The following is a 25,934-nucleotide window of genomic DNA, read 5'->3' as shown; positions in this document are numbered from 1 at the left end:
CATCCTACCCCCACCCCCCAGGGAACTATGTTGGGTTGAAATAAACGACAGACGAATGACAAGTGTCATATGGGAGGCATCTCTCGAGCATGTCTTGGGGAGTCCCTTTTATTGAATATTACAGCATTGCCACATATGTGCTTGTTACTGATTGGTCAACACAAATACAATACAAACAATGCAAAGGTTGCATATAGGCATTAATCATCAATAAATTAAAGGTTGGGAAAGGGAACACAGAATTGGACAGGCGTGAAAACCTCCTTATTAAACTATTACTAGTGATTGATATAGCATTCATCCGTAGATGTGGTCAACCAAGCACTAAGAACAGGTCAGGATGCAATGTCTCATGAACTCAATGTGGACTGAACATTCTAGGGTGATGAAGGAATGTCTCAGCTTAAAATGGTTTAGCCAGAATCATGTGTAGAAGCAAAACTTCCCATCAGAACTACAGTGTGCTGTGAAGTTGATTGTATCAGTGCTACAGTTAAGGACTGAAGGAAGTCAACGAAAGAATGTATGGTTTCAGTGTTTAGGAGATGTTTTCACGCCAGGTGTAACAATGGAGGAGTAGATTTAGTGTACAAGAGAAGGCCAGAGCTCAGTAGTACAATATCTGCTCCACATGCTCAAGTCCCAGGTTCAATCCCTAGGATTTCCAGGTAGGACTAGGAATGTCCTGTTTGCAACTGAGTAGTTGCATCGAGCTAGTGCAAACAACACTGTTAGATGGACCAATTCATTACTGTTGCTAAAAAATAAAAATCCAGCAAATGTCCCTGAGTGGACACACTGTTGCCCAGCTGACAATTGCAGACAGCCCTATCTTTTATCCCTGGGAACAATAGTTTTTCAGTATGAAGCAGGAAATTGCCTACCCAGGCATGGGGATAGGGTCCTCCCCCTTTTTTATATCATTGTCTTTGCCCTTCAGGTTCGTCAATTCCATTGCCTCCTCTCACCCTTTTGACAGTTCCCCATGTGGTGTCTCAACATCTCATGCCATTAAGTTCTTATGCAGCTGTTTTGAGAGCTCTACTCCAAGGGGATTTCTTCCAATATATATGTGTGTATTTCTGAACACCTTAAGAATACCCCAAATTTGCCAATGCTTCCATCTTATTTTGGCTGCATAAGCATTGGCGCTTGAGGAAAATTAGTTGGCAATAATATATAAGAGATTTCACTTTTTCAGTGGATTTTTCTCTCTAATGACAATAGTTTTCTTTGCATTCAGGTTTTTACTTCTACAGCCTTCTAGTGGGCTGCCACCTGAAAGTATTTTGTTAGAGAATACGGTAAATAACACAGCAGTGTGATTCATTTTCCTTTTATTTATTGGTCAAAAGAACAGAGCCAACAAAATGTCTCCTCCTCTCTCCTTTACTGACAATAACTTTTAAAACTACTTTTTTGCTCTTTTCTGGGGATCATAAGAGCACTAATGGAAACAACAAGACTTTTACAAGCAATAATTCTGTTCTTTTTATCGACTTCAACTACTGTAAAAGGCACTGAAAAGCTTGATCATGGCCTCATAAAATGCATTGTGAATCCTAGCATCACTTAATTATCAACAACTTTTTATGAGATGCACTCTTCTTCTCCAGAGAACATAACCCACAAGAAACACCTTCATTACAAGACCCATTAAAAGGAAAGGGAGGAGCAAAATAAACGTGATCATACTCCTTTTGCATCTCTTCATTTTATTTTGGCTTACATAGGACCGGGCCCTTTGGCTCTTAGCCTTTACTTGAGATCCTGTAGTCCTCTAGAAGTTTTGCACTACAACCCCAGAGAGCCAGTGTGGTACAGTGGTTAAGAGCGATAGACTCGTAATCTGGTGAACCGGGTTCGCGTCTCCGCTCCTCCACATACAGCTGCTGGGTGACCTTGGGCTAGTCATACTTCTTTGAAGTGCTTCAGCTCGACTCACCTCACAGAGTGTTTGTTGTGGGGGGAGGAAGGGAAAGGAGAATGTTAGCCGCTTTGAGACTCCTTCGGGTAGTGATAAAGCAGAATATCAAATCCAAACTCTTCTTCTTTAATCAGCAAGGCCATCATTTGAAGATTGTAAGAGTTGCCGTGCAAAACATCTGGAGGACACCAGGTTGAGGAAGGTAGCCACTGAAGAACAGAGTCTGTTGTTTAGATAAAACACCATGTTAGGCAGTGTGGTCTTACTTTGTTCCACTTGAATCAATCCTTGGAAACCTATGATGCTGAGCTTGTCCCATCAAGCCCCTCCCCTCCCCAGCCTCAAGCTGGGTAAATGAAGCGCTGGGCTTTGGGAAAGGGTAAGGGCTCTGACGGTCCTAGAGTCATCCATCCTCCTTTCCAAAGCCTAGTTAGTGCTTTCATAGCTTTGAGAAGGAGGTGGAAAAGTTATAGGACTCAGACATGAGTCTCACACCTTCCCAAAACCCAGTGCCTCACTTAGCCAGCTTTGGGAAGACAGCATGAAGGTTGGTGTGGACATCAAATTTTGGACTCGCTTCCCCCCTTCCTTCCGACACGACAAGGCAGTGTGCAGCCCACAGGTTCCATGTTGAAATACTCTTGCGGCCTACTTGGTATGAAATGTTGGACTGCCCTGGTCTAGCCACTCGATAAAACTGGCCATAGGCTGACACAAAGGCAGAGTAATCACATTTGCACATACACTGAACACACCATGTGTCATCTAGTTCCATATCCTGCTCTCATAGTGGCCAGCTGTGACTATGATGACTGTGGGAAGCCGCCAAGCAGGACATGAGCACAACAGCCCCCTCTCTACTTGTAATTCCCAGGAACTGGTGTTCAGACATTGACCCCAAGAGTGGAGTCACGGTGATTCATATTCTTTCCCCCTACATTTTTCTTTTCTTTTTCACAGTGCTGTTGCGTCTCTCTCTATCATTCAATGTTGATGTGAAAGATACAATGACCTTCAGTGGCCCAGTGGAAGATATGTTTGGATACACTGTACAACAGTTTGAAAATGAAGAAGGAAAATGGTAAGTTTTGGTTTTTTGGGATTCTTCCCCTGCCAGAAAAACATACACACACACATACATAAACATAAACCTTTCTCACCTATGTTTTACTCTGGGATCTTAGCTCTGTATATTATTTGTTCTGTGCAGCTGATCACATTTATTTTATTTTATTTAACCTATTTATACACTGTTCTTCATCTGAGCAAAACCAGAGCTGTTAACAGTATGTAAACGTAAAACAAAAGCCCCACACATATAAAAATATTTAAAGCCACTTTAAAATTACAGTACTTCAATTGTGACACAATATATATATAGAAAGCTAAGGAGTTGTATATAGAAAGCTAAGGAGTAAGGACGCAGGTGGCGCTGTGGGTTAAAGCCTCAGCGCCTAGGACTTGCCGATCGAAAGGTCGGCGGTTCGAATCCCTGCGGCGGGGTGCGCTCCCGCTGCTCAGTCCCAGCGCCTGCCAACCTAGCAGTTCGAAAGCACCTCCGGGTGCAAGTAGATAAATAGGGACCGCTTACCAGCGGGAAGGTAAACGGCGTTTCCGTGTGCGGCTCTGGCTCGCCAGATGCAGCTTTGTCACGCTGGCCACGTGACCTGGAAGTGTCTCCGGACAGCGCTGGCCCCTGGCCTCTTGAGTGAGATGGGCGCACAACCCCAGAGTCTGTCAAGACTGGCCCGTACGGGCAGGGGTACCTTTACCTTTACCTTAAGGAGTTGTAGTCCAGAAATATCTTCAAGACCACGGACTCCCTGTTCCTGCTTTATAGGGAACAACAGTAAAAGTACCTGTTATATTGAAAAGATGACAGGCTTTTTTTGTTTTTTCAGGGTGCTTATTGGTTCTCCTTTAGCTGGCCAACCTCAGAAGAAAACAGGTGATGTCTATAAATGCCCTGTGGGGCAGGGCCATGGTTTGCCATGTATAAAACTAAACTTACCAGGTAAGAATGTAAGTGGCTGGCAGAAATTTGGAGTAGATCCAAAATAGGAATGTTTAAGTCCTTGTCTGTATTTTCTTTGTAATTCTCTGCATCATCGTAGGGTTGCGTCACATATGGCATTCTTCCTAGATCTATATTTATCCATGGAAAATATTCTCATGTGCATCACTACATGTAAAATACGATGTGAATGTTTCTTCTCTCATGCAGGCCCATGTTTGTTTTTAAGGCCGGTTTGCACCGTGTAATTATCCCATACGCATGCAGATTACCTGACGCTGTGAAAACGTACAAAGCAAGGCAATATATGGGACGAACCAGAGCAATTTGTGGAATGGGGTAGCTTGGGGATAAATGCAGCTGAGATCACAGAGGAACATCTCCATGATGCTGCAGTGTTAAAATTAATGCGCTTCCTTACATTCAAGCACCTGAATGCAATAGTGTGGAGAAAAATAAGCAGGCCTTGAACTAGTCTCTATGAGATACACACAGTATAAACAAGACATTTTGTGTTTAGTGCATTTTGCTCTCCCTTTGTTAGATCCCTCCTTTTGTTACTGTAAACAACATGCTAAACCTTGGCTTAATACTGCACACAACTGCTGAAACAAGCCTGAGCAAAGCTTTGGGCTTGTGTGTTGCTCTTACTTCTCGCGGGCAGCTGGGAGAAGCACTTTGGCAAAGTTTAATTTCAGTTTTTGCAGAATCCTGATGAAGTTCAGTGAAAACAGAACAGTGAAAGTTCTCGCTTAATACTAAGGGGCAGGGAGTTCCAGAGCATAGGTGAAACCATACTAAAAGATTGATTCCCTGCAAGTGCAGAAAGAATATTATATGGAAGTTGTAAAAGTGCCACTTCAACATATCAGATCAGTCCAGTGGGTACGTATGATGTAAGGCGATCTTTTAAGTAAACTAGTCCTAAGCTGTTAAGGGATTTATATAAAAATAGTAACACCTTGCTTTTGGCCTGGTGACAAATCAGCAGCCAATGCAGATCTTTGCATAGAAGTGAAATATGCTCTGTGTCCTGTTGACAGTCCTGCTGCACCATTCTGTACTAACTAGTTGGCTACTCTCTGCCTTTCTTGCAGAGTGTGAAAAACGTTTAGCTATCAGGCAGGCCTCTTAGATTTCAAATCATGCATTAAATTGCTGCCTGTTTCTTTTCTGGAACATTTGCAAAGCTGTTGACAGTCTTGACTTCACAGGACTTTTATGACTGCACAGTTATACATAAAAGCAGGAACAAGTGTTTCGGGGGTTGTTGTTTTTTTTAAAAAAAACTTTTTGACACCTTTATACATACCTGGCTCTAAAGTAAAATCTGAATCAACTCTTGGGGAGGCTCAAGAGGCAGATTGTTTACTATGCTTTCAGACTGCTCCCGCCAAAGTACCTGGTATGGTGTGCCAATCAACTAAGTCTTACTAAGTCCTACTCTTAATTTTAACTATCATGACTAAGTTTGGTTCCATTTCAGTGGGTCTACTTGTGTATGATGTTGTTGAGTCCAACCCATATGACAGCCAGATGGTTGCATAATATATGTGGGCACAGCACAGGCTGAACGTCTTAGAAATACAAATTTATTCTATCCAGAGCTGAAATCAAAGCTCTGGCTCTCCATCCCAGATTCCATTAGCCTGGAGGCTGTTTTCTCCTGGAGATAATGTCATTAGCACACCACCCTCTTCTGTGGATTGAGGACAAAGACTCACACAAAATGGATGCTCACAGATTAACATATGCATAGGGCTGAAATTCAGTCTTTTTCATGTGACCTAAATTAAACACCTTGTGTCAGAGCAGCAGAGATACATTAACAGTCAATAATTAACCTGTTAGGTGCTCTGAGAGATTTTGTTTAGCTCAATAGATGCTTCCATATTATTCCTCTAGCAGTACACATACAGTTACCGTATTTTACATTTCAACGTACAATTAAACAATTGTACTTAAGTGTGTCCCTACATGAGTCAACTTACTAATAGGGGGACTGGTGTGAATTCTAATACATTTCCTGTCCAATAACTATTTCACCTTTCTTCCCATTGAACTGTCACAAATGCTGCTCATCTTTTAATATCCTATCAAATAATTTAGTAGTTTTATAAGAGAGGAGTTGGAAAGGTTTGATTTGTTCTCATTTGTAATTTATGTGAATGCTTGTCTCCTGCTGTCACTGCATTGCTGTTTTGAATCCTCTTTGAGGATCAAGAAAACTATGTGAAGCAGTGTCCCAGACAAAGTTTCTGGGATGAGAGCCAGGCCTTTGACTTGTTCATCAGAATCCGAATCAAGAGGGAGGAGGAAGGGAAACAGAAAAAGACTGTGTTTTATATATAAAAGGTTGGGTGTTTTAGTTTAGAGAAACTGCTACATGATTTAACATCTTGCTTGCACGTTTCCACATATTTTACATTTCTGATCTATTTATAGATGACATCTCCATTCCTCACGTTGCAGAAGTAAAGGAGAACATGACCCTTGGAGCAACTTTAGTGACTAACCCAAATGGAGGATTTCTGGTGAATGAATAAAGTATTTTAAGGAAACAAGTGACCAGCAGCCTCATACCCAGCATTGCTTGGCAATTCTGAGCGGGGGAAAATCAGGGCAGTTTTAAAATGTTCAGTCTGCCATATTGATTCAAAATGGTGTCCAACTGTATAGATGAAAATCTACTCCTTGATCTCATGAACCTACAGACAAAACCTTGTTACAGTATCTTAAGAAGTACCCAAATGCACCACAACCACAAAACTGCTTTCCAAAATATTTCGTAGATGTGTTTATATAATGGCTTGGACCAGCAGAGTCCTTCTGTTAATGGAGGGAGTCATTCAACTTAAAGAAATGTCCCTTCTCTTTGCAGTATGGGCTTGGATCCAATAGAGTTTCTGCAAAAAAGTATTGGAAAGAAGCAATACTCTCTTCCCCCTGCTGCCTTTGTCGCCTCTGGGTGGTCCCCCAGCCCAGGGTTAATTGTGTGATACAAATTTGTTTCCTTGTGCATATTTATGTTGGGACTAAGCTAGCCTAGCAGGTCTATTGACTTCAGTGGGTCAGTCTTGAGTATGAGTGAGGCAGATACAACTCAAAGCATGGAACATCTGTTTCTTACAAGTTGAGTTCCAAATTACAAGAGGGTTCCAAATTTTGTATATATTTTTTAAAAATTAATTTTATTTTCACAAATTGTTATGGGAAACAGATCTGGTTCATGGGTCGTCTATTAGCCAATCCAGCTGTAGTTAAGGTCATCTCTGCCTGACAATTACATTTATTTTATGTTTTCATATACCACTTTTCATCACCAGAAGAACTCAAAATGGTTTACATAAGGATATGTAGATCATAACACTGAAGCAACTACAAGTTTTCCTAATGTGGCATCACACTGGTGTTGCCATGTGTTTTACACTGCCATTTTGTGATATCCCCAGACTTTGAATTATTATGAAGCTGACTTGTTCAAACTGTATCCTTTTTCTCCTTTACTTAAGGCATGTGGGCCTCTTTATGCTTACAAATGTGGGCGCTTACATTACACCACTGGTATCTGCTCCAATGTCAGCTCCACTTTTGAGGTTGTAAACTCCATCGCCCCATCTGTACAAGGTATGTATATGAGAGTGCTGCTCTTCTATGTGCTGAAATTATTGAGCACTGAGGGAGACAAACGTATACACAGAAGCATACCAAAAGGCAGAAACTATTTTTCAAGGCCACCAGCATTACCAAGTTAAGTAAATGTTATCATTGTCTGTATATTACCTAACTGCTTGCTGCTTCTGGCTGCTGCTTAGCATAAACAGAGTTTGGGATGCTATGTCATGAGCAAAGATCAGGCTAAAAATAATCTTTATGTAGTCACAGCGAACGGAGTGCCTCTTTAGATTAAGACAAATGCCCTCATAAACTTGTTTTGTTGACTATTGTTTGATATCTGGAGTGTGAGAGGTCCTGCGCAAGTTTAGATCCCAGAATAAAACTCCCTCGAAAACAAGGGGCAGTGTCTAAATCACTTGTTCCATCAGCTCAAAGATTTCTGCTTGTGAAATGGAACTTCCACTGCCTCTCCTACCCCCATGTGTCCCCTAAATCTCTTCTGGGGTTTCCCCCAGTCCCCTGGGGCAGATTTGGGGAAGGTGCAGGAGCAAAAGGAGACAGTAAGTTCTGTTGCAGAAGTAGAAATCCTTGTGCTTACAGAACAAATTTGTTCTGGTGCAATTGTGTGCATTTGGGTGATTGGAAGGTCAGCAGTTCGAATCGCTGCAATGGAGTGAGCTCCCGTTGATCTGTCCCAGCTCCTGCCAACCTAGCAGTTTGAAAGCACGCCAGTGCAAGTAGATAAATAGGTACCGCTGTCACAGGAAGGTAAATGGCGTTTCTTTGTGCTCTGATTTCTGTCATGGTGTTCCCTTGCGCCAGAAGCAGCTTAATCATGCTGGCCATATGACCCAGAAAGCTGTCTGTGGACAAACGCTGGCTCCCTTGGCCTGAAGTGAGATGAGTGCCACAACCCCATAGTCGCCCTTGACTGGACATAACCATTCAGGCATCTTTTACCTTTACCTTATCTCCCATTAGTAGTAGTAGTAGTACCTCCCTTTTCCTTTGACAGTAGTCCATAGAAAGACATGTGATTCTATCTAGAAAGCTGGACTAGATGGCAAATACATATTTTCATCTGCTAGAACTCACCCATCGTGAAATATCATGACTATATTTCAAAGGAAGCTTTTATATTTTTTTGTTCCTAAGATTTATATCCCACTCTTTTGCCACCAGGTAGCAGAGCAACTAATAAGAGTAAAAGTCCAGAATATATATAATAATGATACAATAATAATGTACAACACAGCAACAATTTAAAACAGCAGTGGAATGCAGCACATAAAACCCAACAGAGCATAATAAACATGTTAGTTCTCAACAGCTTCAAATAATTCAAAGGCCTGGGAAAATGTCTGCGCCAGACACTGAAATGGCATCTTCACAAGGGGCCAGGCAAGCTTCCCTTGGGAAGGCATTCCACAAGCTGCAATATTTTTGCATAAAATGGCCTGACGGCTGCTGCTGCACTCTCATTTTATCTATTTCTGATGTTCAGGCTGTGAGCGTCATTGGTTATGTTGCCAAAAGGGCACCCCATGCACAAAATAAGATATCAAGCAGGCTTGGGGGAACCCCAAACTTTGCAGAGAGATGTGAAACCTCTGAAAGAAAATGCTAGGTGAGGATTTGGAATGGGGAAGAAATTTGGAACCAAAACACAGCCATCCTTGGAAATTTGCATTTGCCTGAATTTTGAGGTGTGGCTCTCAAGCCAAGCAGTGTGTACAAAAAGGCATATAATGGAGCAAAATGTCCATGAAAACAGATATTTTAGTAAAAAATAAATAGATACAAAAATGCATTATTGTAGGGCTGGCATCCCCAAACTTGGCTCTCCAGATGTTTTGGAACTACAATTCCCATCATCCCTGACCACTGGGCCTGTCAGCTAGGGATGGTGGGTGTTGTAGTCCCAAAACATCTGGAGGGCCAAGTTTGGGGATGCCTGTTGTGGGGGAACTGCTTTGGGAAAATGTGCTAGGCAAAACAGGATGCAGACATTTATATTTTAGGAGAAATTCCCAGTAAAATGCTGGTGAATTTTATTGGGAACAAGAGGAAAAAAATCAGGAACTGGTGTGGAACACTGAACTTTAGATTGGAAAAAAATGAGAAAATGAGAGAAACAAAAATTGGCAGTTCCATCCATTCCTAGCGAGGACCCAAAAGAATCTCTTTAGGAATGGGCATACTCAGTGGCCATGGAATTCTGACTGATTGTTGGAGGTGGAGGAATTCACAGATGGCGTTAGATTGGAGTGGCTGGAATCCTAAACAATGGTACTTCATCCTGCAACAGTACATTTCAGATCCCACTCATATTAACCCTACACTACTAGAGAGGTTTTTAGATTTCTCCTGGACCTTTCCAGTATGTGACTTGACTGGTCTGCAAGGCAAGATGTTCAACACATTACCAACCTGTCCTACTGTTATTTTAATGGAATTCCATTATTATATTGATTCCCAGAGGTAGATCCCATTGAAGAAATGCACTGTCTTGCTTTCAGAATTACTTTATGATCCGTTTCCCAGAGAGCATGCTGTGGGAACATATGGTTTTGCTTCTCCTTTCTCCAAATTCTTCTTCTTGCTCCCTGGCTGAGGACAATTATAAATAATGCCAGACTAACCATATTTCTTTGGTTTTGTCTGAGTCATCACTGAGGAAGCCAGAACAGTTGTTTTCTTGACTTAGAGCCACTTTGAATGTTGCATACCTCGCACCCCCCTGACATATGTGACCCATCCCAGACATTTTTGCGCATGTCAAAGTACGTGAGAGCCAGGAAATGCTGGATGTTATTAGTTGCTGCAATTCCTGTGATCTTGGAGGCATCCTTTCTTTTGGAAATCACAGACATTTCAGCCAGCCAGTAACAACAACTTGGATCACGTGTTTTATTAATGTGCATAATCACATGCTCTGGGATAGCCAGCAACTGAAAAACTTGTGGCAAGTGTAAAACATCTGAACTATCTATTGGGGATGATCACTAGTGTAAAATGCCCTTTCTGAAACAACCAGGAGCCAGAATCCTTGCTGATCTACTGCCAAAACAGTCAGATACCAACATCACATTTGCAGTTTTGTGTTTGTCTTGCATGCACATGAAAGCTCATACCAATAACAAGCTTGGTTGGTCTCTAAGGTGCTACTGGAAGGATTTTTTTTATTTTGCTTCAACTACGGCAGACCAACACGGCTACCTACCTGTAGCTAAGATTTAGTTTAGTTTTTTTAAAAGGCATTATTAATTTCCTCCTGATGCATTGGGGCACATCTTTAAGATCCAACAATTCACGTTGCAGAATGCAAGACCCAGCTGGACATTGTTATTGTTCTTGATGGCTCCAACAGTATTTACCCATGGGAGAGTGTCACTGCTTTCTTGGACAGCCTGCTGAGAAATATGGACATAGGCCCCAAAGAGACACAGGTATGGTGAAAAACACATTTTTGTCTTTGGTTTTTATTGGGGATGAAGGGGAAAGAGTAAGGCTGAAGTCCTGAATCTACTTAACTGAAAGTAAGTCTTAATGAACTCGATGAAGCTTACTTCTGAGTATTTGTTTAATTTCAAGCTAAAAATGTGCAGCATTACACTGGAAGCTATATAACCAATTATATTTACCGGTATGTTCCAGGCATATAGGGTTGTATCCAATGAAGTCGTGTCATTAGTGCAAGAACTTCTGCTTATGCAACAGAACTTCCTCTCCCTCTCCTTCCAGCCCCCTCAAATCTGTTTTGGGAGAGAAGAGGAGAGGGAGGGGAGTCCTTATGATAATCCTATTAAAAGTGTTGGTTATGGCTTAAAATATCCTTCACCAACCTGAAGGACACTTTTCTCCAATATTTGGCAGCCTATGTCCTACCTCTATCTAAGGTGTGTGGTGAGGACTTAGAAGAGGGCCTTTCCAGCAGCTACACCCAGGGTCTGGATCTCTGTTCCTAGAGAGGTTCATCTAGCCCCTTAACTGAATTTGTGTTGTTATTTACATTTTTAGCCACCTTTCTTTTAAAAAACAAAACCCAAAAAAGGTCTCAATGCAAAAGTTGAGTACATGGAAACAAAGATCTCAGTAAACACCAGAACAAAGGTTATGTGTTGTGGGTCTCAAATCTACTACTTTTTTGTTACTGGTTCACACAATCCTGAATTCTAGTATAACTGGTGGAGGAAGAATCTTTGTATCTAATTTCTTTTCTGCAGTCATAATGTGAAATTACTTCTTCTAATTTCCTGCTCCCCGGTCTTCAGCCTGCTTCCTTTTTCTTCTAGCTGTAATGCATTTGTAAAGGCATGTCACACCTGAAACAGAAACCTCATAGTCAAGGGTGGAGAATGGAATGACTGCAACTTGCGCCAGGAGTTTCAGATTTGTAATAAAATAATATGAAGTGTCATAAAAAGGTAAAGGTAAAGGTACCCCTGCCCGTACGGGCCAGTCTTGACAGACTCTGGGGTTGTGCGCCCATCTCACTTAAGAGGCCAGGGGCCAGCGCTGTCCGGAGACACTTCCGGGTCACGTGGCCAGCGTGACATCGCTGCTCTGGCCAGAGCCAGAGCCAGAGCCGCACACGGAAACGCCGTTTACCTTCCCGCTGGTAAGCGGTCCCTATTTATCTACTTGCACCCGGAGGTGCTTTCGAACTGCTAGGTTGGCAGGCGCTGGGACCGAGCAGCGGGAGCGCACCCCGCCGCAGGGATTCGAACCGCCGACCTTTCGATCGGCAAGTCCTAGGCGCTGAGGCTTTAACCCACAGCGCCACCTGCGTCCCCCATGAAGTGTCATACTAACTAACATTTTATTTTCGTAACTGTGGTTTTCATGTTTCCTTCAGATGAAACTCTAATAACGGTGGTATCATTATTTTAATTTTTGCAACCGTAAAACACCTTTGCTTCCGTTCACGTTCTTCGGTTCAAATGGCACCAGTGAGTGCCAGTAAACAAAGATGTTTTTTACTAAAAAGAGATGGGTTATAAAACTGATTGGGAAGCACATCTGCAAAGCCTAAACTAAAAATGCAAACTGGCCCAGCTATAAAAGAATACGATTAGATAAAACCTGTAGAGGCCTTATTGATATTCAATCTGTCAATGTTACAGGGCTTTTAATAATAGATGAGGAACAGATAAATATGCCAAATCAAGGTGCATTTTCACCCCACAACTGAGCAGCGTGTACTCAAAATATCAAAGGCAAACATAAACTTGAAATATGCTAATGGAACATTGCACAGATCACCTCTAGTCAAGAACCTCAAAGCAAGTGGAGATGAAGAAAGAGGTTATTTTTCGGGGTGGGGAGAGAGTTGTTTATCTTTCTTTCTTTTCTGTTTCATGTTTCTTTTACAAGCGAAGTTGGGGAAATTAAGGGACTTCGCGTACAGTGTGTGTTTGATGAGCACGCACAGGTGCAACTGTACTGACAAAAGTGCAAGGGGTCAGCTGCCCCCAGCAGCGACTTCCTGCCATGTGTTCATGTGATGGATATGTAAGGATTTGTTACAAGTATGATCCATGCTAATGTCCTCCCCAGAACAGGTTTTCCATTAGGAAGCTTTTGCCAAGTGTGAATCAGTTTTCACATTTTAGATGGCTTCTCTGTCTTGAGCAGAAAGCAAGAGGAACCCACTATAAGCGCATAGATATGGGCTCTGCACAACCCCATTCGGGGCCCGATCTGGTGCTCTGGAGTGGCCTTGATTTGAAGGCCTTGCACTTCTTTAGTTAGGACCCTCCAAGTGTCCCTATTTTCCAGGGACATCCCTGTGGCGTTTGCCTCCTAGGTGGGTCATAAGGAAAGCGTTAAAATGAGTGTGATGTGATTGGCCAGTGAGAATGCAAGGGGGGAGTAAAAGTTAGAGTGGGAGGTTTTGAAAGTCAGTTGAGGTTTGGGAGTTGAGAGTTGAGGTTTGGGAATTGGAGAAGGAAGAGGGAGAAATAGGCAGTGGATTGGTCAAGTTGTATTGTGAGAGAGTGAGAGGAATTGTTAGGGGGAGTTGTTAGGAACTAAGATTAAGAAACTGACAAGAGAAAAATAAACTGAAACCATACGCTTGTTCCTGCATTTAAAAATAAACTTGATTATTTCTTAATGTTAACAACTGTCTGGACTCCATGTGTCCCCGTGAGAAGCAGAGTGGTGGCAGCGAAGAAAGCAATCACAGTGGTGGCACAGGGTCAATAGACTGTCAAACGTCCGGGGGCCCTGTGTGATCGCCACAATCCCTGATTTAGAGAAGCCATCCCGGTTTCTGATTTGATCCCAGAATGTCCCACTTTTCCTTAGGATGTCCCTATTTTCATTGGAGAAATGTTGGAGGGTATGGAGTTATCCGAACCCTGAGCCTCCTGAAGGCAATCCTGTATAGGGAAGATTTTTTATGTTTAATGTTTTATTATGTTTTTATATAAGTTGGCTGGGCAAGCAGCCCAGTAAGATGTGTGGGGTATAAATATTTAAATTATCATTATCGATTCAAGATGTTTAAAGCTAAATTAGAAAGAATGAAAGATGTTAAGTGATCAAGTTAATTTTTTGAGAAAATCGATTTTGGAAAACTGTTAAAATGATATATAATGAAATTCAACTAAGGCGACTTGAGGAAGTCACTTAATGATGTTACCAAGATTTAAACAGGATGTATGTATGTTTGTTTGTTTCTCTGTTTGTTTGTTTTGAATTTTTGGAAAATCAATTTAAAAAATTGGGGGGGGGAATTATCATTACGGAATGGGATGTCCCTATTTTCATCAGAGAAATGTTGGAGGGTATTGGCATAAAGCATGCAGTTTGGAGGGCAGGAGAAGGAGATGCATGCAGACTACCGCTGTGTGTCTCCTTCTCCCCCACCCCCACCACTTGTCAGGGCGGGTGCCAAGAATAGTTCTATTGTGTTTTTGTATATTCTGTTGGAAGCCACCCAGAATGGCTGGAGCAACCCAGGGAGATGGGCGAGGTACAAAAAACTTCAACTTCTTCTTCTTCTTCTTCTTCTTCTTCTTCTTCTTCTTCTTCTTCTTCTTCTTCTTCTTCTTCTTCTATTATAGCATCTTTGCAATGCTTACTTTAGCAGACGTTATGTGTTATAGGTTGGGATTGTTCAGTATGGAGAAAATGTCACCCATGAATTTAACCTCAACACATATACAACTACGGAAGAAGTGCTTGTTGCAGCAAAGAAAATTGGTCAGCGAGGAGGACGCCAAACCATGACAGCTCTTGGAATTGATACAGCAAGGTAAGTACTGCATACAGTGCAATATTTATCAAGGTTAAGATGCTATACCAGCCCCCATGAGCTGCCGTGTTGGTTTTTCATATGCTCGCCAATTGTCACTAATTTACAAGTTGGTTTTGTGCAAGTTAATATTTGTAATGCGGTCCTGTGATGCTGGAATTAACTTGGCCTATCTGCCTGAAAGTAGGGTTGCGGGATCTGGAGGACTGTGGCGAAAGGAAGTGGAAGGGAAAATTCTGATCCACAAGTGGAAGTACTTGCACAAACTTTGTTGGATATAACTCCAAGTTTGTTTACTTATTTAGAACATTTGTTTACCATTCTTCATAATACAAAGTGGGTAAGGAAGGGTGACTAACCCAGTGAGCTTCATGTTTGAGCAAGGATTTTAACCCAAATCAAACACCCCAGCCCAATGATGGGAAGACTGTGACTTTCCAGAGGTTTCTAGACTACAACTCCCATCATCCCTGACCAGTGCTCATGCTGGCTGGGGCTGATGGAAGTTGGGAGTCCAACTACACTAAAGGGCAACAGGTTAGTCATCCCGGCTGCAGAGACTCTGTTCAGCCAATATAATTCTATTGGTTCTACAGATGTAGTATTAGGCTTTAATAAATGATTACTTATTGCATCTCATACCAGCTACTGTTGATCCTGCTTAGTTTGGTACTTGCTGCTTATAATTGGTTACAGCCATTAGCTGGGAGAATGCCTGCAGCTGCTTTTCTCTTGTGCATCGCTCTCTTTCTCTGACTGTTTAGGAAAGAAGCTTTTACAGAAGCTCGTGGAGCACGCCCAGGGGTCCAGAAAGTCATGGTAGTTGTGACAGATGGAGAATCTCACGACAACTATCGATTAAAGAAAGTGATTGAAGATTGCGAAAAAGAAAATATACAGAGATTTTCGATTGCTGTAAGTGGCGCTTTCAGGAGCCTAAAGATCCATAGAATTTTCTCCTTCCATTCTCCTCAAGTTTATCTGGAAACATGCTGCATTAGCTGCATGACCATCTTTTCAGAATAATGGTGTAGCACTTTGCCTACAGCATCTCAGTAATTCATACCATATACAAGGTAGATCTATATTATTTTCTTCCCTTTGCAAATGAAGAGCTAAGTGAGGGAGGACTTTATTTGCTTGTACAAACCGTGCACATAAGTTTGATTCTTTTTGTTTGGGTCTGAAGAGAGATAATGGCCAAGGAGATCTGTTTGGCAAAGCTTAGCTCCTCTTTGGGAAATGGATATGTTTAGCTTTGGGCTTCTCCCAGTTCCCACCATAATAATTCCATGTAGCACATTTCTATAATATATATCTTATGGATGATTTCCATAGGCATCTGGTTGGCCACAGTGAGACAAGGATGCTAGACTAGATGGGCTGTTGGCCTGATCCATCAGGTTCTTCTTGTGTTACATGGCCAGCTCCCCTTGTACAATCACATATTTGGCACCCACAAAGCTTTTCCTTGCTGGGGTATATTGTTTCTCAAAATTGCAATGGCCAGTGAAGCAATAATGGTACAATATGGTTGGCTTTGCAACCTTGGACAGTGCTCTCTAGACCATGGTCAACATCAACAGATGGCATAGCCAAGAACACACATTCCAGCAGAAGGTTCAGTGATGGGAGCCTCCCAGACTGTCTCCATCATGCAACCTAATTGCTGATCTCCACAGGCCAGGTCCAGACTTGAGTGGTGTTTCTGTCTGGGCTGGTCACAGCAGGGCAATTTATATAGTTATATAACATCCATGGCTAAGCGATCTCCCAAGGCAATGGTTCCTGTATTTGCTTCTTCAGTTTTCCATGTGGTACCACTTGTGAGCTACAGGAATGTCTTTTTGAAACCTTGCAACACTAGCATGTCTTTTTGGAAATGCCATAGATTCTTGGCCACTACAACAGAGGCAACCTAAGCACTGAAAAATTGGTTGAGGAAATAAAATCGATTGCAAGTGAGCCAACAGAAAAGCATTTCTTCAATGTCTCGGATGAATTGGCGCTGCTTACTATTGTTGAAGCTCTTGGAGAGAGAATATTTGCTCTGGAAGGTATGTTTGGTTGCCTCTTTTCTTTAATTTGAATGTGTTCCTGCATTATATTCATGAGGGAGAAATGGTTTCCTGCTGCTGGAGTTTTCCATTATGCAGTTGAATCAAGAAAGGGCAATTCTGGAATTCATCTTCTTTTCACTCCAGGGTCAACAGTGAAATTCCCTTTTTTAATTTTTCAGGAATAGAATAAAATAACGATTGCTGCATGAGGCCAGACTAATCAGAGCTGGTCCTATCATTAGGTGGTTTGAAGCAGCTGCCTTATGTTTCACAGTGTCTTGGCCAATCCTGTGACCAATGGTCCATTTGGTCTTTCATGATGTGGCAGCAGGATTCAGCATTGGCTAAAAACTCTTTGTTTTGGACTACAAGTCCCATCAGCCCCAGCCAGACTTCAGCTAGTAGGGAAGATGACACAGGGGTTTTCTGGCACAGATTCAATGACTGTTCTTAGGCTAGTTGGTTAATATTATGCCTCAGTGTTCCTCAGCTGTTAAATGTCAACTTAAGTGACATAAATGCAGTTTAGTGTCTGTGCAGGATCTGCTTGCAGCTTGCTTCCCTGCTTTTCTCTTCTGTAACCGTCTTCTCGCATGACTTTTAGTTGTTACTTTCTACTCAGGGTGCTGTTGAGTCTGGATTATGTCTTATCGGCCCCTTGACATGGTGCTGGATTCGATACTAGCCCAACCTCTTTATATAGATAGTCATCAATCTATTACATTCCAGAAGCCAGAAAAATAAAACCATCTAGTATACATACCTTCATCTTAACAAAAGAGCAAAAAACAAAGCAAACCATATCGTAAACACCATCAGCTCAAATATTCACATAATGATTATTCCAGCTTCGGATGGTTAATAGGTTCTCACTACCATTGCTAGAAAATTGGTCGCTGCTAACACCCATGGGATTTTATTTCCCAGCAAATATTTAACATAGCATTGAGCTGACCATCCTGCTAGTTGGGACAACAAGGGGAAATTATTTGATGACAAGCTTCAGCATTAAAAGGGCAAAACAATATAACATGTTGTACAAATTCCATCTCCTGGTTATACAGGAGTGACCCTAATCTGTGAAAAGGTGGAGGGTATGTACTTTTTGTCATGCCACCCTTGCCCACAAGGCTACATGGTGCCTGGCACTACTCAGACTCACCCCGACACGCCTGTTCACTCTTCGTAAGATGTAGGGATCTGAACTGGGTTACTCCTGCCACCACAGTACCTCGACATTTCCCACTTCTAACCATCATGTGCTATAATCCAACAATGTATTAAAACAAATTGTCAGGGAACTGCCATCGGCTCAGGGGCGAGAGGGGAAAAGCCAGATGGATTACAGAGAGCCCCCAAAGATCGTGGGAAGCAGCACTTCCTCAGCGGAGGAAGGAAGCCCCGCCTCTAGTGGGGAGGAGATGCAGGGCTCGGAGGAGGCAAGGCAGTGCCAGGACACATTGCCTGAGCAAAGCGGGGAGGAAGGAGGTCCTCCTTTACCCACGCCCTCCCTGCGCAGTAGGCTTCCACGCAGAGAGGGGAGGCGCAGACTGGGGGTCAAGAAACTACTCTGCTGGGGAAGATTTAAGCACCGCCCACTCTCAGATTCTGCCAGTGAATGAGCAAGACACGGAATAGAGGTGCTCTGCATTCTAAAGGTTTTTACCACCAATAAGAAAGCTTTAGAACAGACTAACTGGACCATAAAGAAGGCTGATCACTGAAGAACTGATTCTTTTGAATTATGGTGCTGGAGGAGACTCTTGAGAGTCCCATGGACTGCAAGAAGATCAAACCTAACCATTCTGAAGGAAATCAGTCCTGAGTGCTCACTGGAAGGACACATCCTGAAGCTGAGACTCCAATATTTTGGCCACCTCATGAGAAGAGAAGACTCCCTAGAAAAGACCCTGATGTTGGGAAAGATGGAGGGCACAAGGAGAAGGGGATGACAGAGGACGAGATGGTTGGCTAGTGTTCTCGAAGCTACCAGCATGAGTTTGACCAAACTGTGGGAGGCAGTGGAAGAAAGGAGTGCATGGCGTGCTCTGGTCCATGGGGTCACAAAGAGTCGGACACGACTAAACGACTAAACAACAACATTTGAGGCATATTGCCTGATTGTTTTCGAGCAACCAACCAATACATCTAACACAAATAAATAAGCATTTTTAATCACTTAGTGTACAGAAACATATGGGGTCAATTCTGTATTATTTGATTTGTTACTTCTTATCACAAAAAAACAATGATATAGCATTGCTGATGCTACTTATCAAACCAGTCCTGCTGCCACCCAGATGCTTCCTCCCCCTACAGCTCTCACTGCAGCTACCACCCATTCCCAAACTCAACTGACTCTTAAACTGTCTCCCACCAGGATTCAAACTTTCTAACCCTTATCCATTCACTTCCAACTTTCCCAGATACCCTCTCCCACACACACACCCCAACCTACATCTACATGTTATACTTACTGACAGTCTTACCCTAAAGTCGCTTGTATTGTATACATATTGTTGTCATCCATCTGTCTCAAGAGACAATGGAGTGTGCCTCCAGAGGTGAAGTCAAACCACTGCGTAGCAGCGTCAAAGTGACCTCCCTGGACGCAAGCCTGGGCAGTGTGTATGGAGGCTCTGGGCTGCCCAGGTGACCTCTTGGCTTAGCTGATGTGGTCTAAAGAAAAGCAGAGCAATCACATTTGGCACCAGCTTGGCTGCAGGAGATGCCAGAAGGGGGCGTAACAGGGGTCATCCAATCGCCTTAGGGACTCTACTCTGGATTTGTGCAGGGTTTACTCCTTAGCCTTTTCTCTTTTTTAATTTTTATTGATTTTAACATATAAATTATAAAATTTACCACAAAACTTATCACTTATACAATCTTTTTAGACTTCCATCAGCACCTCTGATGATCCACCGTTTTAACCACTTCTTATGCATTTCTTAACTTTATATTGCCTTTACATCTCTTAACAATACTCCTTAGCCTTTTCTTCTCCTGAAAACATCCCATAAGGCAGCAGGAATATTATATATGCACACAGTATTATTTACAGAAACACCAGAAGATCACAGCGTTGCACAGGCTGGGTTATCTTTGGAACCAAGATTCAGGGCCTGCTGTGACCTAAAGCCCTGGCATGTTAAATAACCATCAAACTTCTATTCTTGTTAATCTTTTGCAGGCCTCTGTTCTAATCTGTCTGTTGCTTTCTAAGCCATCTTGGCAGGAACAGTGTTGCTTCTGTGTTCTTTCTAGTGCTTAATGTGCTAGTGGTGCTTTAAAATGTTATGCAGCAGTACAAGTAGTTTGTAAATGATTATATTTCCTAGCAGGGAAAACATCTGTGGATACTTCACATTTAAAAATCTCAGTCTTTCCTGAATAATCATTATAGACTTGCTTGTGGGTGACATTTGCAGCAGTGTCAACAGAGAGCATAAATATAGGAATTCACTTATGAAAACACACAAATTAGCATTTCATTGCTAACAAATAATTAGGAACCTCATTAGAATGATTGGATTTGTACAGAAACAATGTTTGGGCACAATGGCTTCTCAGCATTGCAGCTTGTTTCAATTAAGGGGGATATATATATTCTTGGCTAGTGAAAAGTATTCATTTCCTCACTTATAAATTGGTTGTATTCCAACCGAGCTCTGTGTATCTGTATGTGCAAATGGAAAACAATCTATACAGCCAGATATTTTGTTGCCATTTCCAAAGCAGCACTTCATGCTGCTGAAGAGGACAGCTGCATTTTCAGCAGAGCCATGGCTAGCCTCTTCAGTGGTGTGACGTGGGGATTAAGCAGAGACTGGATGGCCAACACTGAGCGATTCTGCAGAAGTGGTAGAATTCCTATGGCAGGTGATGTCCTTTGAAGTCCCTGTCAAGTCTATGAATAGCTGGCATAGAAATTGCAAACTGTAACATTTTAGTGTTGCATTTTATTTTGTAAATGACTTTCAGTTCCTTGACTGGAAAGAAGACTATTAATGATTTTAACAAATAGCTAGATCCAATATTATATTCTTCCTCTCAACTTAATGAGACTGCCCTTAGTTCAATATACCGATCCCTATGAGTGAATCTTCCACTTGGATTTCTTTTGATGTCATAACTTCCAGCCCACAACTGGTTAAGTTGCCTGGTAGTGCACTCCATAGATAATAATTCTAGTAAGAAATACATATGGTGTTCACTTTCAACATTTATAGTCTGCTGTTTAAAAAAACAAAGTTGCAAAAAAATCCAGCTGCATGATATTCCTATCCTCTCGTCCTACATGTAATTGGAGATGTTAGTCAACTTAATGACCTGATAAAAATAACTTTCAAACCGCAAGATAATGAAACAGAGAACACATCTGTTACTTATTATCCCTGATTGTACTTTTGAAAATTAATAGTTTTGGCACTTTTAAAGAAGGGAGACAGTTTGTGAGTTGCCAAAAACAGTGCATCCTCCCCAAAGGGGAAGACAGGGCACAGATTTGCATAAAATGTTTGAGTTGTATTCAATTAAGTTTAACTTTGAGTAGACCCTACTCAGTGGTTTTGAATTAATCATCATGCTCTCCCTTAAATGACTATGTTTAAACCAGACTTGGACAAGATATCTTCAAACATTTTATTTTCACAGCAACCCTGTGAGGTAGGTTAGTCTGAGAAGTAATCATAGAATCATAGAGTTGGAAGAGACCACAAGGACCATCGAGTCCAACCCCCTGCCAAGCAGGAAACACCATCAGAGCACTCCTGACATATGGTTGTCAAGCCTCTGCTTAAAGACCTCCAAAGAAGGAGACTCCACCACTAATGACTAGCTCAAAGTCACCTAGTGAGCTGGGTAGGGATTTGAAGACATCTGATGGATGACAAGGCACCTGATGGTTAATACTTCAAGAATTCAGGATTTTGCTACTTGAGAGAACTGGATAGATTTTTGACATTTCTTCTAATAAAATATATCTGTTTGAAATATTTCTCTCAGTGTCCAAGTTAAGGTGCTGGTAACCCTTAATAAACAGTCTAGTCTTTCCTCTAGTTTGGAATTATTTATAGTCAGTATTTGATCCATTTGCGTTGAAACAATAAGCATTTCCTGTTTTATAGCTACGAAAGACCAGCTGGCATCCTCTTTTGAAATGGAAATGTCTCAAGCTGGAATCAGTGCTCATTATTCCCAGGTAAACTAACCAGTCACCTATGGCTATAGCTATTCTTTAAAATAAATTGTTCTTAAGAAGGAAGGGGTTTGATCTTGAATATCCTCAAACAGAAAGATCACTGTAATGCTTTGGCCAGGTGTGTGTTATTTTTAAAAATTACCATTAACCCACAATACTGATGATACCTCCCTCCTTTCAAACTCCATGCTGTACAATTTCTAAACACTTCCAAACTGTATCATTGCACCATTCAGACACGTCTCATTGTGTTGCTGCACGGTACAACTTGACGACTTTTCTCCTTTTGGGGGGTTCACTTCATCCCCACATACAAACATGGCAAAACATTGGTTGTGCGCACAGACTGCATTTCTGATGATCTGGGGACACAAGTCCTATTCGAAACTAATGCTCAAGCAAGAAGAAGGGAAGCACTGATGGGTCCCACCCACAATGGCTTAGCATGACAATATGCAGTGGGGTAGATTTCCTGTATACATCTGCACATGCAAAGTCATCCATGCAACCTGAATCATAGAATCATAGAGTTGGAAGAGACCACAAGGGCCATCAAGTCCAACCCCCTGCCAAGCAGGAAACACCATCAGAGCACTCCTGACATATGGTTGTCAAGCCTCTGCTTAAAGACCTCCAAAGAAGGAGACTCCACCACACTCCTTGGCAGCAAATTCCACTGTCGAACAGCTCTTATGGTCAGGAAGTTCTTCCTAATGTTTAGGTGGAATCTTCTTTCTTGTAGTTTGGAACCATTGCTCCGTGTCCGCTTCTCTGGAGCAGCAGAAAACAACTTTTCTCCCTCCTCTATGTTGCATCCTTTTATATATTTGAACATGACTATCATATCACCCCTTAACCTCCTCTTCTCCAGGCTAAACATGCCCAGCTCCCTTAGCTGTTCCTCATAAGGCATCGTAAGGCACCTGGAAGCCTGTGCAAATGGGGTTCCAGATCACATGGACAATTTTACACGTACAGTTGCACATGTTGCTCACTGCAGGTGTTTGTGCTGAATGTGCCGGTGCCAGGCATGGGGCAAGCTGGCATGTGCAAGATTAGGGCGGGAGCTAGTTGGCATGTTGATTTACCACATGAGTGCTAATTGGGGGGAAAGTGTGGAATGAGAGATTATTGGCCACCTCGAAAACTGGGGCAACATATCGTAGTTGAAAATGAATAAATAAATAAATGAAATTTATATCTCATCTTTCTACCATCATGGAACTCAAGGTGTCATGTGCAGTGGTTTTTTTTCTGGGTGGACACAGACCCCTAAACATTTTGTGAAGCTAACAGGAGAAGAATCTTAAAATTTTAAAATTTTTAGTTTCTTCTCTAGCACAGTGAATCGTCAGTTTCGTTGCTTACCCCTATAGCGGCCTCACTTCCTGTCACAGTGTTTCCGGAGTCTCAGATGGAATGAGAATACTCCTAAACATATTTATATATATATATATATATAGAAAAAAAGCACTGGGTATATGTACGTATAATTCCTATGAGGTCACCCACATCGGGTTCCCATATATCCTCTTTTTCCAGGACACCTCCTCTTTTTCATGGATATATAAAATGAGAGTTGTCGTAGAGATCCATAGTTAAAAGTAGATGGTTTATGTAACTAATTGATTTTTCCTGCTATGTAAGGATTGGATCATGCTTGGAGCAGTTGGAGCTTATGACTGGAATGGAACTGTCGTCATGCTAAAGGACAATACCTTTCAAATCCCGAGAAATGACACATTTTATAACAAGTCTTCAGAAAGAAATGAGCCTCTTGCAGCATACTTAGGTGACTCCAATATTCCAGTTCATTCTTTTCTCTCAGCTAGCCAACCTGCTGTATACCCTTAGTTAGGACTGCACTGTATTGGCCTATTGGAAATATATTTATGCATGCTTTTTCTTTTTTTAAAGAGGCACAAGTAGTTATTATCAAAGTATCCTGAGAATGAACGTTGTCTCTCCCTTTCTTTATTTTAGGTTATACAGTGAATTCAGCTTCAGTGCCGGGAGATGTGCTGTACATTGCTGGCCAGCCTCGATATAATCACACTGGTCAAGTTATCATATATCGAATGAGAGGAGCAGATATAGAAATACTTCAAAGATTAAATGGGGAGCAAGTAAGTAATTGGGGTTATTGCAATTCACATACTTCAGAATGATATATATTTGTCCCATGCTGAATATTGCCAGAAAAAAGTGTGAACAGTAGAGAAAAAGCAATAGAGCACGAATCCTTGCTGCAGTTCTGAACAATTCTACCCTGTGTCTGAAGCTGCTTATAAATCAGTAATGCTGAATGTATGACTACACAATGTTCATTTCAAGTATCAGATGCAGTCATGTATTCAGATAATAAATTCAGCAACAGATAATTGAAGGAGGTGGTGCCCTAGTGGTGACTCTCTTTGGGATAATACCTCCAGAGTCCCTACAAATTGTAGGAATTGAGCCTCCAGGGCCAGCAACAACCTACCACACTGCAGCAACCCTCTTATCTTTTTTGTGGGTGGCGCTGTGGGTTAAACCACTGAGCCTCTTGGGCTTGCCGATCAGAAGGTCAGCGATTCGAATCCTCACTACAGGGTGAGCTCCCGTTGCTCTGTCCCTGCTCCTGCCAACCTAGCAGTTTGAAAGCACGTCAAAGTGCAAGTAGATAAATAGGTACCGCTCCAGCGGGAAGGTAAACAGCATTTCTGTGCACTGCTCTGTTTCACCAGAAGTGGCTTAGTCGAGCTGGCCACATGACCTGGAAGCTGTACTCCGGCTCCCTCAGCCAATAAAGCGAAATGAGTGCTGCAACTGGACCTAATGGTCAGGGGTTCCTTTTTCCTTTACCTAGACAAGTCAGTAGCTGCAGCTGTTTCCACTCTCCACTTCTAGAACCAGCAACAGCATCCTCTTTCTTTTACTTGTACTGATCAGTGGTGTAGCGTGGGTTGTCAGCACCCGGGGCAAGGCAAGTAATTTGCGCCCCCTAACCCGTGGATTTGCGGCCCCTAACCCTAACCCCCAGATGTTGCACCTGGTGCGGCCGGCCCCCCCTGCACCCCCCACGCTACGCCTCTGGTACTGAGTATCTCTTCATTTTTGAACACACTGCTTTGGCATCTTTAATGATACGTGGCTTATACGTTAAATAAGAATAAAATGCATATTGATTACAAACATGAGGGGATCCTATTTTGTACAATTACAGATTGGCTCCTATTTTGGAAGTGTTATCACAGCCATTGACATTGACAAAGATACATTCACTGATATTCTTCTCGTGGGGGCACCTATGTACATGGGGACCGAAAAAGAAGAACAAGGCAAGGTGTATGTTTATTCATTGAACCAGGTAAGGAAGAAACGAACTGTGTTGGGATTTAAACATCAAGAGCATAAGACAAATCCAGCTAGATCTGTTATGTTAGGAATCTTAGGTGAGATACCCATGCAGTGAAAGTTGCTCCCAGTACCAGTCAGAAGCAGAGGAAGGTTCAGATAGTTTATTATTGCAGAAGATAAGGCTCAGTAAAACAGTTCTGAATGTAGATATATATAGCTTGTAGGCTTTTTCAGATACAGATATATATAGATACATGCAAGGACAAAATATCTCCGTTGCATTAAATAAGTTCAGCAATTGAAGACATATCACTGGAAAAGTAGTACCAATGAGAGACCGACTAGCTTCAGTCTCACAGACTGACTCACCGTTGAGCTGACATGCATTAATCACAGACATAGTTGGGGTCCTGGGCTATTACCATAGCAACTGGCTTAGCTGAACTTGCACCTGCAATTAGCTTATCCATGGGGAGATTTATGGCCATTAAGCCTTTCTCATGTGTGATTAC

General features: G+C 42.1%; 1 protein-coding gene across 1 annotated transcript in view; it reads left to right on the top strand.

Annotated features, from left to right (window-relative positions):
* Positions 1 to 25,934, top strand: part of ITGA1 (integrin subunit alpha 1) — a 66,194-nt gene that overhangs the window by 12,804 nt on the left and 27,456 nt on the right. The window contains exons 2-13 of the mRNA XM_079994735.1: positions 2,888 to 3,008; positions 3,829 to 3,941; positions 6,387 to 6,475; positions 7,454 to 7,568; positions 10,881 to 11,008; positions 14,675 to 14,823; positions 15,588 to 15,738; positions 16,715 to 16,880; positions 22,010 to 22,083; positions 23,731 to 23,875; positions 24,067 to 24,209; positions 25,289 to 25,432. Of these exons, the coding sequence (XP_079850861.1) occupies positions 2,888 to 3,008; positions 3,829 to 3,941; positions 6,387 to 6,475; positions 7,454 to 7,568; positions 10,881 to 11,008; positions 14,675 to 14,823; positions 15,588 to 15,738; positions 16,715 to 16,880; positions 22,010 to 22,083; positions 23,731 to 23,875; positions 24,067 to 24,209; positions 25,289 to 25,432 (1,538 nt within the window). The remainder of the gene's footprint in view (positions 1 to 2,887; positions 3,009 to 3,828; positions 3,942 to 6,386; positions 6,476 to 7,453; positions 7,569 to 10,880; positions 11,009 to 14,674; positions 14,824 to 15,587; positions 15,739 to 16,714; positions 16,881 to 22,009; positions 22,084 to 23,730; positions 23,876 to 24,066; positions 24,210 to 25,288; positions 25,433 to 25,934) is intronic.

The sequence above is a fragment of the Podarcis cretensis genome (genome assembly GCF_951804945.1).
Source record: "Podarcis cretensis genome assembly, chromosome: 11".
NCBI lineage: Eukaryota > Metazoa > Chordata > Lepidosauria > Squamata > Lacertidae > Podarcis > Podarcis cretensis.
Note: the sequence above shows the minus strand (reverse complement) of the source record. Positions and strands in the feature narration are given on the sequence as shown.